Source organism: Leptonychotes weddellii, chromosome 4, assembly GCF_054177405.1.
Source record: "Leptonychotes weddellii isolate Sample4059 chromosome 4, ASM5417740v2, whole genome shotgun sequence".
NCBI classification, from domain to species: domain Eukaryota; kingdom Metazoa; phylum Chordata; class Mammalia; order Carnivora; family Phocidae; genus Leptonychotes; species Leptonychotes weddellii.
This window is the reverse complement of record NC_138372.1, coordinates 30,797,172-30,812,595: the sequence shown is the minus strand read 5'-3', so window position 1 is coordinate 30,812,595 and position 15,424 is coordinate 30,797,172. Positions and strand designations below refer to the sequence as shown.

General features: G+C 47.5%; 1 protein-coding gene across 1 annotated transcript; it reads left to right on the top strand.

The window, feature by feature from the left end:
* Positions 1 to 10,691: 10,691 nt before the first annotated feature.
* Positions 10,692 to 14,064, top strand: LOC102739706 (L-amino-acid oxidase-like). The gene has a single exon (XM_081818237.1). The coding sequence runs from the start codon at positions 12,643 to 12,645 to the stop codon at positions 12,967 to 12,969; it is 327 nt and encodes a 108-aa protein (XP_081674363.1). The 5' UTR covers positions 10,692 to 12,642; the 3' UTR covers positions 12,970 to 14,064.
* The last annotated feature ends 1,360 nt before the right edge of the window (positions 14,065 to 15,424 follow it).

The following is a 15,424-nucleotide window of genomic DNA, read 5'->3' as shown; positions in this document are numbered from 1 at the left end:
CCACATCTTCTTTATCCATTCATCTGTTGAAGGGCATCTCGGCTCCTTCCACAGTTTGGCTATTGTGGACATTGCTGCTATGAACATTGGGGTGCATGTGGCCCTTCTTTTCACTACATCTGTATCTTTGGGGTAAATACCCAGTACTGCAATTGCTGGGTCATAGGGTAGCTCTATTTTTAACTTTTTGAGGAACCTCCACACTGTTTTCCAAAGAGGCTGTACCAACTTACATTCCCACCAACAGTGTAAGAGGGTTCCCCTTTCTCCACAACCTCTCCAACATTTGTTGTTTCTTGACAAATAGAGAAGTCTAAACTCCCTCCTCCTCAATTCTAAAAACAACAACAAAACTCTGAAAACCGGGGGTGCCTGGGTGGCTCAGTCGTTAAGCGTCTGCCTTTGGCTCAGGTCATGATCCCAGGGTCCTAGGATCAAGCCCCGCATCGGGCTTCCTGCTCCGTGGGAAGCCTGTTTCTCCCTCTCCCACTCCCCCTGCTTGTGTTCCCTCTTTCGCTGTGTCTCTCTCTGTCAAATAAATAAATAAAATCTTTAAAATAAACAAAAACAAAAACTGTGAAAAACAATTTCTTTCATAACTTATTTAGAGGCAAAACCTGGAAATGACCGATCTGACCTAACCTGGTTTGAACATTTATACATTTTGGCGCCAAAATATTTAATTACAAGGTGCTGCCCCCCCCCCCCAGCTGTGTTCTGTAAGTTATGATTTGGAGGAGCCTGAGGAGACAGGACAACTAAAAGTGTGTGGTATCCTGGATGATCTTGGAAAAGAGAAAGGACATTTGGTGGGGGTAGGGGGTTAAAGAATAAGGAAATCTAAATAAAGTATAGACTTCAGTTAATAGCTATATATTGGTATTGGTTCATTAATCGCAACAAACGCACCATAATAACATAAGATGCTGACAACCGGGGAAACACATTGTGGGGTGTATGAGAAATCTTTATACTATCTTTGCAATAAAGTTTATTCAAAACAAAACAAAAACAAAAGCAAACCAAAAAAAAGCTCTTCTGACTCCACTTCATCCTGCAACTACCTATCTATTTTTCTGCTGTCCTTTACAGCAAATTTCCTCAAAAAAAAAAAAAAAAGGTGATATACTCACTGTCCCAAATTCCTCCTCTCTTCCTCTTTTGAATCCACTGTAATCAAGCTCCCGTTTTTAAACCAATTCTCAGTCGTCACTCTCACTGACAGCGTTTATACAACTGATCGCTCCTTCCTTGAAACACTTCCTTCATGTGGATTCCAGGACAGCCCACTTCCTGTATCCCTCCTACCTCTCCAGTGCCCCTTCTCAATCTCTTTCGCAGAGTCTACCTCTTAAAGGTGATGTGCACCTAGGCTCAGTCATGGAACCTGTTCTCCCCTCTCTCTGCTGAACTCCTTTGCTGTCTTCAAACATGTGCTACCCTTCAGGAAAAGAAAGAATGACTCCAAGGGCAGAGGCAGAGAGGAAAGCAGAAGCAAGAGGGCAGAGCATCAAGCCATAGAGGGTTCTTCTTCAGCCCTGAAACCTAATAGGATTTGCCCTACTGGATCTCACACTTGCTTGGCACCTGTGACACCTTTATTTCTTCCACATTCTACTTTTAAAGGGATGCTTACTCTATGTCTGTCCATGATTTTATCTTGAAAGCATATAACTTGTTTTTCATGTTCCAGTGTCCACGGATGGAAAGGAATTTTGTCCCAGGATGGATCATACCCAGAGTCTTCCCCATACCTGATCTGGATGATTTAGAAAATCATTTGAGCTGACAATATTTAGATGAGATCTTGGATTAAGATGATACTGTCATGTATCGAAACTTTGAGGGATTTGGGGCTAAATATGTTTGGCATGTGAGACAGACATGAATTTGGGGCTGCCAAAAGGTGGACTGTACTGGGCTGAAAAGTGGTTCCCCAAAAGATATGTTCAAGTCTTAACTTCTGGAACCTGTGAATGTGACCTTATTCGGGAAAACAGTCTGTTCAGGTGCAATTAAGTTAAAGATTTTGAGATCATCCTGGTTTACGGTGGGACCTAAATCCAATGATTTAGAGAGAAGGCAAAGGGAGATTTGAGACACTCAGACACAAAAGAGGAAGACCATGTGAAGGCAGAGATTGGAGGTAGGCAGCCCCAAATATAAGAACACCTGGAGTCACCAAAAGCTGGGGGAGACAAGAAAGAATCCTTCCCTAGAGCACAAAGGGAAGAACCCAAAAAGCATGGCCCAGGCAACAATTGTGATTGAGGACTTCTAGCCTCTACCACTGTGAGAGAGTAAGTTTCTCTGGCACTAATCTGTTATGGCAGCCCTAGGGAACTGCTAGAAAAGCCAAAATAAGTGAAAATAAGTGCTCAAATACTTGTAAACAAATGTACATAACAGCACTATCCACAATAGTCAAATGGCAGAAACAACCTAAATGTCCATCAAACGATGAACGGATCAATGAAATATAGTATATATACACAACAGAATATTGTTCAGCTATAAAAAGGAATGAAGTAAAGATACATGCTACATGTGGATTAACCTCCAAAACATTATGTTAAGTAAAAGAAGACAAACACAACAAGTCACATACAGTATGATTCCATTTATATGAAATATCCAGAATCGATAAATCCTTACACAAAGAAAGAAAATTGCTGGCGATCAGGAAATGCAGGGAGGGAGGAATGAGGAGTGGCTGCTTAATGTGTACAAGGTTGTCCTCTGGGGTGATGGAATGTTTGGGACTGGATACAAATGGCACTTGTACAATATTGTGAATGTGTGATGAATACATAGTGAATGTGCCACTGAAATGTACATGCTAAAACAACCCATGTTGTATGAACTTCACCTCAATAAGAAGCTGTTCTTTAAAAACAAAAGTACAAAAATCATACTCTGAAAACTGCAAAACGTTGTTGAAGTAAGTAAAGACTATCTAAATAAATGGAAAAACACCTTGCATTTATGGATCAGAAGGCAATATTGTTAAAATGGCAATACTTTTCAAATTGATCTACAGGTTCAGTGAAATCCCTACCAGAATCTCAGCTGACTTCTTTGTAGAAATTGACAAAATTCATATGGAAATTCAAGGGACTTGGAATAATGAAAACAATTTTGAAAAAGAAAAACAAGGTAGGAAGACACACTTCCCAGTTTAAAAACTTACTATAAAATGTTCATCAAGACGGTATGAAAGTCCAGAGATAAAACCACGAGTCCATGCTCAACTGCTTTTTGACAACAATGTCAAAATCTCTCAGTGGGGGAAAGACTAGTCTTTGGTGCTGGGACAACTGGATACTCTCATGCAAAAGAATGAAGTTGGACCCGTACCTCACCCCACATACAGAAACTAACTCAAAATGGACCAATGACCAAAATATAAGAGTTTAAAATTAAAAGCCATTAAGAGGGGTGCCTGGGTGGCTCAGCTGGTTAAGCATCTGCCTTCAGCTCAGGTCATGATCCCAGTCCTGGGATCGAGCCCCGCATCGGGTTCCCTGCCTAGCAGGAGAGTCTGCTTCTCCCTCTCCCTCTGCCCCTGCTCCTGTACTCTCTCAGAGTCCTGGGATCAAGGCCCATGTTGGGCTCCGCGCTCAGTGGGGAGTCTGCTTGTCCTTCTCCCCCCGCTTGTGCTTGCGCTCTCTCTCTCAAATAAATAAATACTTTTTAAAAAAAATGTAAAAATTTAAAAATAAAAAGCCATTAGGAGAAAACATAGGGGTAAATATTCATAACCTTGGATTTGACAATAGGATTTTAGATATGATACTCAAAGCACAAGCAATAAAAGGAAAAATAGATAATGTGAGCCTCATCAAAATTTTAAAATTCCATGCTTCAAAAGCCATCATCAAGAAAGTGAAAACCTGGGCACCTGCGTGGCTCAGTTTGTTAAACAACTGCCTTCGGCTCAGGTCATGATCCTGGAGTCCCGGGATCGAGTCCCATATCAGGGTCCCTGCTCAGTAGGGAGTCTGCTTCTCCCTCTGACCCTCCCCCCTCTCATGCTCTCTCTCTCAAATAAATAAAAAATCTTAAAAAAAAAAAAAAAAGAAAGAAAGAAAGTGAAAACCTGGGGCACCTGGGTGGCTCAGTTGGGTCAGCATCTGCCTTCCCCTCAGGTCACGAACCCAGAGTCCTGGGATTGAGGCCCATGTTGGGCTCTGTGCTCAGTGGGGAGTCTGCTTGTCCCTCTCCCCCCGCTCGTGCTTTCGCTCTCTCTCTCTCTCTCAAATAAATAAATAAAATCTTAAAAAAAAAAAAAGCAAGTGAAAACCTATAGAATGGGAGAAAATATTTACTAATATATGTGCATATATCTGGCAAGAGATTTGTATCTGCAGTATATAAAGAATTCTTACAACCCAATAATAAAGAGACAAATAACCAAATGTAAAAATAAGCAAAGGATCTGAATACACATTTCTCCAAAGAAGATATATGAATGTTCATTATGCACATGAAAAGATGTTTAACATCACTAGTCATAAGGGAAATACAAATAAAAAAACACAATGAGATACCACTTCACACCCACTGGGATGGCTATAATCAAAAACAGATAGTAACAAGTATTGTCAAAGATGGGGAGAACCTGGAGCTCTCATTTGTTGCTAGTGGGAAAATAAAATGGTGCAGCCTCTTTGTAAACCAGTCTGGCAATTCCTCAAAAGGTTAAACATAGAGTTAACACGCAACCCAGTAATTCCATTCCAAAATATATACTTAAGAGAAATGAAACTCTATGTCCACATAAAATCTTACAAAAGAGGGCGCCTGGGTGGCTCAGTCGGTTGAGCGACTGCCTTCGGCTCAGGTCATGATCCCAGGGTCCTGGGATCGAGTCCCACGTCGGGCTCCCTGCTCTGCGGGGAGCCTGCTTCTCCCTCTCCCACTCCCCCTGCTTGTGTTCCCCCTCTCGCTGTGTCTCTCTCTGTCAAATAAATAAATAAAATCTTTAAAAAAAAAAATCTTACAAAAAAATGTTTAGAGCAGCATTGTTTATAGTAGCCAAAAAGTGGGAAAAACCCAAGTGGCTATTAAGTGATAAATGGATCAACAAATATGGTATAAATGAAATATTATTCAGTCATAAATGGAATATTATTTGGTCATAAAAAGGAATGAAATACTGATGCATGTTACAACATGGGTAAATCTTGAATACATTATACAAGCAAAAGGAGCCAGTCACAAAATACTATATATTGTATGATGCCATTCATAGGAAATGTCCAGAACAGGCAAATCCATAGAGACAGAAAGCAGAATAGTAGTTGCCTAGGGCTGGGAGGACAAGCAGAATGGGCAGTGATCGTTAACAGGTACCGTATTTCTTTTTGGGATAATGAAAATGTTTTAAAATTGATCATGGTGGGGGAACCACTTCTCCCTCTCCCTCTGCCTGCCACTCTGCTTACTTGTGCTCTCTCTCTCTGTCTAATAAATAAATAAAATCTTTTTTAAAAATTGATCATGGTGATAGTAGCACAACTCTGTAAAGACACTAAAAACCACTGAATTACTCACTTTCAATGGAAGAAATGTAAGGTCTGTGAATTATATCTCAATAAAGCTATTACAAAAAAATAAAGGGAAGTAGAGAGAAAGAATCCTTGCTCTGTGCCTAAAACCCAGCTATTCACACTGTAACCCCCATGTGTTATTTTCTTTGGTTCTTCCGGCCACCTTGTGGTGGAGAAATTACCTCCCTTTGAAAGATATTATGATTGTGTGTGATCTGGTATCAAATCAGACCTTATCTCCAAAGAGAAAAAGGAAGTCAGTTTAGATGCCTATAGAGTGCAAGGTGCTATGCCAAGCTCGTCACATATATCACCTCATTTAATCCTGAGGCACCCTATAAAGAAAGTGTTATAGCATCATTCTACAGGTAAAGAAATCCAGGCTCAGAGAGGTATAAGCCTTATGCCCTAAGACACACAGCATTGACATAATAAAGCAAGATTTGAACCCAGTTCTGTTGGACTCCATTGCTGGTATCCTTTCCCCTACGCCACCCCTGGTAACCAGGATCTGAGTCCTGTGCCCCTGATGCCAAGTGCTCCTACCTGCCTTCCTCCCCAGCCCCATGCTGCTAGATTGGTGCGTGCTTCCTGTCCACTTCTCTCACCAGCCAGCCTGTCTCCACCCACACTGTATACAGAGAGAACAAAGAGCTAGTCTTGGTGTCACAGCCAGCTGGCTTGATTCCCCAGAAGAAGGAATTCCAGTGCCAGAGAAGCCAGCCTGTGTCTACGGAAGCCCCAGAGGACCCAGAGGAAGAGGGGGAAAAAAACACTCCCCCACTGCAAATGGGCCAGGCCAGAGATGTCTGCCCAGCCTGCTGAGGGAGCCCCTGAAAAGGGCAGGACCGGCACAGTCCTCCGTGGGAGCTCCTGGCCAGAATCTCCACCTCGGACAGACTAACAGTAGAACAGAAGGCTCACAGTGAGACAGCAGTAGAACTAGACGTTCTCTGGTGGGAGCAGTTGGGAACTTTGACCTGGGCCAGGATCCGGGACGCTGGCCTTCCAAGGCAGCCCAGGCACTTAGCCTCAGTCCTCACCCATTTCCTGGGAGATGGTTCCAGCAGGTTTGGGATGGCCCACGGCTCCCACAACCCCGCCTCCCCACTGGTACCCAGGGGCTAGGGACTGAGCTGGGAGAAGGGGTTTTCCCTCAGAAGGGAGATGGGCCAGGAGGAAGGTGAGGCCAGGGATCGTCTGAGTCACCATGGTCTATTCACCAGGAAGGCAAGGCTTCTCTGCTTGGCCCAGCCCTGGGGGCAGGCTGGTGGGATGCGGCCAGCCACTGCTGGGGTGGAGCTGGCTCCTCATAAGGAGGGGGAGAGCTGCCCCAGACTCAGTAGGAGCTGCAGGGCCATGGCCAAGATGAAGGGTAAGTGGGGTGCCTCCTCTAAATCTGAGAGTGAGGCACCTGAGGGAGGAAACAGGGCAAGGAGCTAGATGGAGGGAGGGGGTTGAGATGGGCTGGAGGGAGAGTCTGGGCATAGGGCCATGCAAAAGGAAAAGCAGAGGGATTGAGACAGGACAGGGCTAGATCGGGGGCTGCACATAGGTCCAGGTGTTGAAAGGGAGTCAAGAGAATGTGTCCAGGTCAGGATAATGAGTCTGGGGGTTGGGCCCATTCACGGGGAAGGACATGGGGCCTGAGACAGGAATGGTGGTAGCTCAGGGAGATGGGAGAGTTTGTCAGGGGCAAGAATGGATTTGGGAGGTTGAGGTAGGCCTGGAAGGTGGGGAGAGGGGGTGAGGGTTGGGGATCTCTGCCACGGTGCATGGTCACCCTCTCTTCTTTTCTGAGGAGTCACCCCTGCATAAGGTTCTCCCAGCATTTGGAAGGGCCTGCACTGGGAGCCAGCTGGGTCTCCTGCCCCTCTTCAGTGGGTGGCCCCTGGAGATCCCTTTCCTTCAGTGCGCCTCGGGTGGCCGGCATGGACAAAGCCTGGACTAAGGGGGTTCTCACCCACCCCCAAATCCTATAGGGCTGGTGCAAGGGGGTACAGTGCATCACAGCTCCTGGCTGTTCCCCGTCAGAGCAGGTGACACCCAGGAAGCCACACAGCCTCTTGTTGCAGACTCCCAGGTGAATCTCTTTGTGCATCAGAGCAGTTCATTGTGGAGACGAAAACCACGTCACTCTGGACTCATTGTGTGTTACGTATTAACTACAGTTTCCCATCTTGGCTGAGGAAAGCTGGAGGGATGTGAAAGAATACCGTGAGGCTGGAGAAGAGCAGTGGGCCTGCCAAGGTCCCATGGGGCACTGGCGACACCACTAAGAAACTGATCACAGCTCCCCCCGAAGAGAAGCGAGCCTCACAGACTCTTGCTTTCACACACCCATGCCCTCACGAATGCACACATCCTCAAAGGACACAGACACCCTCTGGCTCTGCCACCCAACTTCACGCTCAAACACACTCACAGAATCACACACTAGAACACCGGCAACCACTTGCCCTCTCAAACTCCAGCAAATGCATGCATGTCACGCTCACTCTTCGGACCCAGGCCACACACACCCACCTCGCTGTCCCATACAGATTCATCCACACATTTGCTCAGGGGTCCACACCATGCCACAGACACACTCCCTCCCATGAAATCACAGATGATGCCCAGTCTTACAGGGCAACAATCACAAACTCATGATCGCTGCAACTTACATCACAGACAGGCTCACACACACACACACACACACACACACACACACACACACACTCACCATCAGAAGCAGGCATATTCACAGTCAGAGCTGACCCTGGACACACTCATGAGTTTCCAGTCACGTGCACACACATGAACACACGCATTCACATTTACCATCGCACAACTAACACCAGCACAATTCACACATCCAGCCGTACCGCACACAACACAATTGCCCCCACATAGACACAATCAGAAACGCACATGTTTACAACCCCACACTTGACAGATACTGTTTCACAGCACCACCCCTGCTCGTTCACACGGCCACGCTCCTCCTGGGTAGGGCAGCACGTAGAGCCTGGGCTCCAGAAAGACAGCCCCCAATTCCCTTCTCCGCCACAGGAATCCTGATCCTGGGGCTCCTACTGGCTACTCCCAGCTGCCTTGGCTACTTGGAGGACCTGGCCAAGTGCCTTCAGGACCCCGAATATGAGTCCAGTCTTGTCACGGCGCAGGAGGGACTCCACACCTCCCCGGTGCCCAAGCGCGTGGTAGTAGTGGGAGCTGGTATGTCAGGCCTGGTGGCGGCCAAGGCCCTCCAGGATGCTGGCCACCAGGTGAGCAGATCTTGGAGGGGTTTCAATCCTTTGCCTCCAGTTTGCTTTCTTGGGCGGGAAAAGAAAAAGAGAGAGGATACAGCCAGCTCTTAGATGGCTGCTCATAACTGGCTGGGTCTCTTAGCCCTTAGTTATGGTTCCTCTAAACTCCAGGCTCCCCCAAGACTTGACCCTAGCTGCACTTGTGTTCTCATGGAAGCAAAGTGGAGAAGGGTTGTGCGAACAAGAAAAGGCCAAGAGGCACTCGGCCCCCCATGGAGCATTCTGCCCCACTTACATTACTCAGGACCCTCCCCGCCTCCATCTGGTTATTCTGCACATTCAAGGCACCTACTGCTGGGAATTCCGGACTACAGCCTGTGGCGGGATGGAGATGGGTGTACGGGGTGGGAGAAGGGAAAGCATGATGCTGAGAACAACAGCAGGTCCTCTGGACCCCAGGTAACCATCCTGGAAGCCAGCCACCACATCGGGGGTCGAGTCAGCACATTCAGGAACGAGAAGGAGGGCTGGTACCATGAACTGGGGCCCATGCGAATCCCAAAGTCCCATAGGTAAGTCCCAGGGAAGGAATGGGCAAAGGGCAAGCAAGAGGAATGAGGTGGTGGGGAGAGGGGAGGACAGGGGCCCTTGCTGCTATAGTGTCAGAGTTTCTCAGATCCACTGTCTCATGTGGTTCAATCCTGCAAGTTGGGACCAACACTGGTCTCCCATTTGACAGGGAAGACCGAGGTTCAGAGCCCAGGGTCACACAGAAAGTGGTAGGTCCCAGACTAATAATAATAGTTACCATTAATTCATCAAATGGTGTACTTCAAATATGGACAGCTTCTTATACGTCAATTATACCCCATTAGACTACAAAGTAATAATAATAATCCTATCAGCTGACATTTGTTGAGCATCTCTATGTGCCAAGTGCCGTGCTGAATGCCACATGTGCATTATTTCATCTGATCCTCTTATTTTTCCCAGTTACAAATCAAAAAACTGGGCTCAGAGATATTAAGTGACTCGTTCAAGGTTCTCCTAGGAGAAAGTGACAGAGCTCCTCTTCAAAATCAAGGAGGCAACTGGCCCAAAAACATACACTCAACCCCTACGCTCTAACTGGCTCCTGGAACAGAACCCAGCCCCTGGTTCTGAGGCTTCTAAGACAAAAGAGATCCTTCGCCCGGTGTCCCACAGACCTCCAAAAATATGATTACTTTTTTGCCTTAAGTGTAAACTGAACCCAAGTCTTCCCTCCAAACACCACCAAAAACAAAAACAAAAACAAAAGGAACCAGCCCAAACTAGGAGTCTTTAGATTTGGTCTCACCTTCCTTAGAAATGGAAGATGGGATTTCAAATACTGTCTGAAACTAAAGGCCTTGGTCTCTACTTAAGTCCTGTACTCAGGGATTTCTTACAGGGCTTTCCTTGGGTGATGGGTAAACTCTGTCCTCACGATCTTCCTTGGGGCAAAAACAGAAGGAAAAGAATTAATACCACAACATGAGGAAGCAGGGTTAGAGTTGAAAAACAGTCCGAGCTCCCTGGGCACATGAAGAAACTCGTTTCCCTGGAAATGGCCTCTATAGTCAAGCCAGCAGGAACGAGGTGTCACTGGGAGAGGTGTCATGATTACACCTGTATCTGCTCCAGGCTGGTTCATACCTACATCAAGAAGCTTGGCCTGAAGCTGAACAAGTTCACATCATATGATGGCAACACCTGGTACCTCATCAAAGGACAACGCTATCGCACCAGGGAGGTCCAGGACAATCCAGAGGTCCTGGGCTATTCCGTAAGCCCAACGGAGAAGGGCAAAAGCCCTATGAATCTCTTCTACCAGTCCCTTGCCAAGGTGCCTACTGCCTCACCCCTCCCAGGGTTGGGAAAGAACAAGTTCTGGCCCCAGGTCCCCTGGCAAGTTAGCGGATAGACCCAAGTGGCCTGGTTCCCATTCCAGCACCCTTGTGATTGGTCTCTCCTCTAATGTCCCCTAAGAATGTTGCCACCCTGTCCCTAGTGCCCAGCCCCATCTCTTTCCCTGTGCCTGGTGGTCCAATGGCTTACTGCTTGATGGTGACAGTGGAAGGAAGGGGAATCACCAGATAACCCAGTCCTCGGTAGCGAATCAATCTTCCTGGATTGCAGTGAATGTCTTTCCCTTAAATTTCAGTCTCCAAAGGTCCTTCAATGAAAGGGAGACTTAGGAGGAAAAAGGAACATTTAGGAGCTCTTGGCAGCATCCTTCCCCTGGTCTTTCCATTCCCCCACCACCTTGTTCCTCCCCTCTTTAAAGGGACATCCAGAGAAGGCAGGAGTCCTGCCACTGGCCCTGTGGCTTTAATCTCAGCTCTTCCCCTTTCTCCCCTTTTGCAGCTCAAAGAAAATCTGAACAACTTCAACTGCAGCCACCTGCTGTCCTTTTATGATTCTTACTCCACCAAGGTATGTGAGGCACAGAAGTCCCAGGATAAGGGTGGAAGGGGTCTGTGCTCAGCCTAGCCCCCTGGGGTTGTCCCCTGATGACAAGGACCTTCTCTTCCCACTACCAAAGTCTTCACTTTCCTGGAGTCCAGTCTTGCCCCTTGCCTGCCCTAGGCCCCTGCTGAAGCCCCTTCCTACATGTGGGGCCCTCCATCTGGAGCTTCTACCTCCCCACAGGCTTACTTGGTGAAGGAAGGGATGCTGAGCGAAGGAGCAGTAAAGATGATTGGGACTGTGATGAATGAGGATTCTGGATACTATAAGTCCTTCCTAGAGTCCCTGTGGGATAGCTTCATCTTCTCCAAAAGTAACAAGTAAGGCCAACTGGGACCAGGGATGGAATCTGCTCCTCCTCCACCTCTCAGAGCAGAGAAATGGAACTACGATTACTGGGTAGTCACTATGTGCCAGGCACAGTGATAAGCACTTTCCAAAAAATTGTCCCATTGAATCACCTGGAAGGTTGGTACTATTATTCAGAGCCATTTTACAGGTGAGGATGCTGAGGCTCAGAGGAATTCCATAATTTACCCAAGGTCACATAATGGGTGAAAGCTGGAGCCAGAATCCAAACCCAGGTCTGTGGGACTCATCCTGGGACACAGGACTGTATGGCAGCTGAATCCATGGGCTGTGGGTCTAGACTGTGGGCGTCATCCTGGGACAGTCCCTCTCCACCAGGTAACAGTTTCCCAAAGTATAAAATTAAACAATGATCCCTCTCTCACAGACTAGCTAAGGAGATGTATATGAAGCATCCCGCACAGGCTGCAGGAAGCTAGTTTCCTTGCTTTTCAGACCAGGAAGGCTGTCAGCAACTCAGCAAAGGGGCCCAGTGCCCCCACACTCCCCTTCTGCCCTCCCCTCACCCCTGCAGCTTTTCCGAGATCACCGGTGGCTTCGACCAGCTCCCCAAAGCCCTCAGCGCTCGCCTGAAGCCTGGCACCATCCGCCTGGGCTCCAACGTGGAGGCGGTAGTGAGGGATGGGCCTGAAGTCCGGGTCTCCTACCAGCTGGGCAAGCCAAGGTGGGCACTGAACACCCTCACCGCAGACTTTGTCATCATCACGGCCTCAGCCAAGGCCACGCGCCTCATCACCTTTAAGCCACCGCTCTCCCCAGACAAGACGGAAGCTCTCCGCTCGGTGCATTATGCCAGTGCCACCAAGGTGATCCTGGCCTGTGAGGAGCCCTTCTGGGAGCGGGATGGCATCCGGGGGGGGGTCTCTGTCACCGACAGGCCCTCGCGCTACATCTACTACCCCAGCCACAGCTTCCCCAGTGGCAAGAGCATCCTGCTGGCCTCTTACACCGTGGACGATGACTCTCTCTTCTTCACATCCATGACGCACGAGCAGCTGGAGGCTGTGGTCCTGGAGGACCTGGCGGCCGTGCACCAGATACCCAAGGAGGAGCTGCGGCGCATGTGCCCCTCCTCCGTGGTTAAGCGCTGGTCTCTAGACCCCCTCACCATGGGTGCCTTCACTGAGTTCACACCCTACCAGTTTATCGACTATTCACAGGAGCTCTTCAAGCCCGAGGGCCGCATCCACTTTGCAGGCGAGCACACCAGCCTGCCCCATGGCTGGATAGACACTGCTATCAATTCTGGCCTGCAAGCGGCCGGGAATATCCAGGCTGCTGTGGATGAGGAGGCCACGGGAGAGTAGAAGACATTCACTCACACCCAGAACCATTTCTAACCTAGAGAGAAACCCCTGAGGGAATCTGGCAGGAAGAGGGCTGGGAGGTGGGAGTTGGAGGCAGAGACCCAGGAGAGAGGTCACCGTTAGTCCCCCTGGCCCACAAGCAAGAATCTAAAAATGCGGAAGAATCAGCTGTCAAGTCCACAAAGAATCACTCCCTTTCCTGCTTCTCTCCCCTGCCAGGCCTTGAGGAGGGAAGCAACTGAGTCAACATAGATGGAGGGTAGGATCAAATCAAGGATGGTGAGCACTAGAATCAGCCCTTAGCTTGGATTGTCTCCTGCTGCGTAATCGTAACAAGCAAAAGAGAAAAGCTCCAACAGTGCCCTAATTTCTGTCATATACAACCAGAAGCTTCTAAAGGAACAGACAAACCCCAAACCATAGCAATGTTAAACCACAGATTAGCCACACACAAACCCACAGAGCATATAAACCCCATCATTGCGTGCCTGAGCTGGGAGCCTCACATCTTGGCCCAACATGAAATCTAGATGGATGGGAGAGATAAGGGTTCGTCTCTGTTCTTTTTGAGCTTGCAAGAGCAGGATCTTGGCTTCCTAGAGACACCTCCTGGCCCATAGACTTTTCCTTTTCACTCTTACCTCCCCATCACCAACCAGACCCCCCCGCACACACACCTCTGCCTGTCCATCCTACACATCCCCCGGGGAGGACACAAAGCTCCATTCTCCATACTTCCACTCTGCTCTTCTTTAGCAGAAGAGCCCTGTCCTTCCAGACCCAACTAACTTATTCCTCCTCCCCGAATCCTCTCTTAACAGCCGCACCCAAACCCCAGGGATCTTTCTCTCTCTCTTAAACCTCCACCCTTCCTCCCTAGAGTCCCAAATGTTTGGACTGTGGATCTTCTCATGTTATTATGTAATTACTTTGTGAGGGCATATTATCTGCCCATCTACACTGAGAGCCCCAAGGGCTGGGATCATATCGTGTATGCTTCGGTTAATTTTCCCCCATAAACAATATATGCTATTTCCCTCACCCTCTCAATAAATATTCATTTTGCATCTACCATGTGTCAGGCAATGTGCTGAGTGCCAAGTACAAAGAATAAGCTGTATTATTCAATTGAATCAAACCTCCAACCCTACCTGTGTCCCTATACCTCCAATGATCAGCTCCCAAATATGGCTCATTTTTTATCCCAATTTCTTGGGTATTTGGGTCCAATCATGCAAAAGAAAGAAGTAAATAAAGGGGTAAACTCTTTCCCTGGAGAACAATCCTACCAGGGTGACCCTGGAAGACTCTGAAGACCAGCATGATGCAGGGAGTGCTATGTCTTGAGACTGGCATATTGCATAGAAGGAAAGGAATAGAGAAAGGAAACTCACATTTTCTTACTGCATTTTGGTCTCTTGTTAAAATCCCAGCTGGCTTTATTCCGGTTTTTCACTCACCTCTATATTAGTCAGGACTTTTTCAGTTACAAGTGCTGGAAACCAAACTCAGACTAGCTTAAAGGAAATGAAATGTCTTAGCTCACATATCTGGAAGGTCCAGGGTGAAGCTCACTTCATCCAGGCTGATTGGGTTTAGGAATTAATAAATTGTCATTAAGGTTCTCTCTCTTTCCACCTCTTGACCCTTAGCTAACTTAGCTTCTGTATTGAGTTAAGTAATGTCCCCCAAAATTCATATTCACCCCCAAACCTATGAATGTGACCTTATTTGGAAATAGGGTCTTAGCAGATTTAATCAAGTTAAGATGAGGTCATACTGCAGTAGGGTGGACCCTAATCCAATGACTAGTATCCTGATAGGAAGAGCGAAATTTGGCCAGAGACATACACAGAAGGAAGACAGCCACATGAGGATGGAGGCAGGTGGGAGTGATGTGTCTACAAACCAAGGAATGCAAACGACTGCCAGATACCTCCAAAAGCCAGGAGAGAGGCATGGAACAGATTCTTCCTCAGAACCCCCAGAAGGAACCAACCCTGATGACACCTTGATTTTGAACTTCTTTGAGTACTGTGAGAAATTAAATTTTTGCTGGTTTAAGCCATCTAATTGTGCAGTGATTTGTTATGGCAGCCCTAGGAAACTAATACAGCTTCCTTCCTTCTTCTGGCAAGGAACACAGTCAGAAGCAACTCCAAGGTTATAGCTTCATAGGTAAGATATATCTTCATAGGTAAGGGGAAAGAAAGAACTCTTCTCTCCCAATGCATTTTTTTTTAATATTTTCACACTCCCCGTCCACCTGATGGATCAGGCGCCCACCCCTTGGAATAGAAAGCAGGTCTTGTGACCGGCAGCCCCAGCCACCAGTGGAAGGGGAGAAAGGACCATCTCTTAAGAAGAGTATTTGGGGCAGATAAAAACAACAGATGTACACTGCTAACAGCAACACCTCCAGACCCGAGGGTTGGGCTAAAGGATGCTGCAGACA

Excerpts from the sequence above, each read along its gene's own strand:
- LOC102739706 (XM_081818237.1), top strand. The coding sequence starts at position 12,643 with ATGACGCACGAGCAGCTGGAGGCTGTGGTCCTGGAGGACCTGGCGGCC.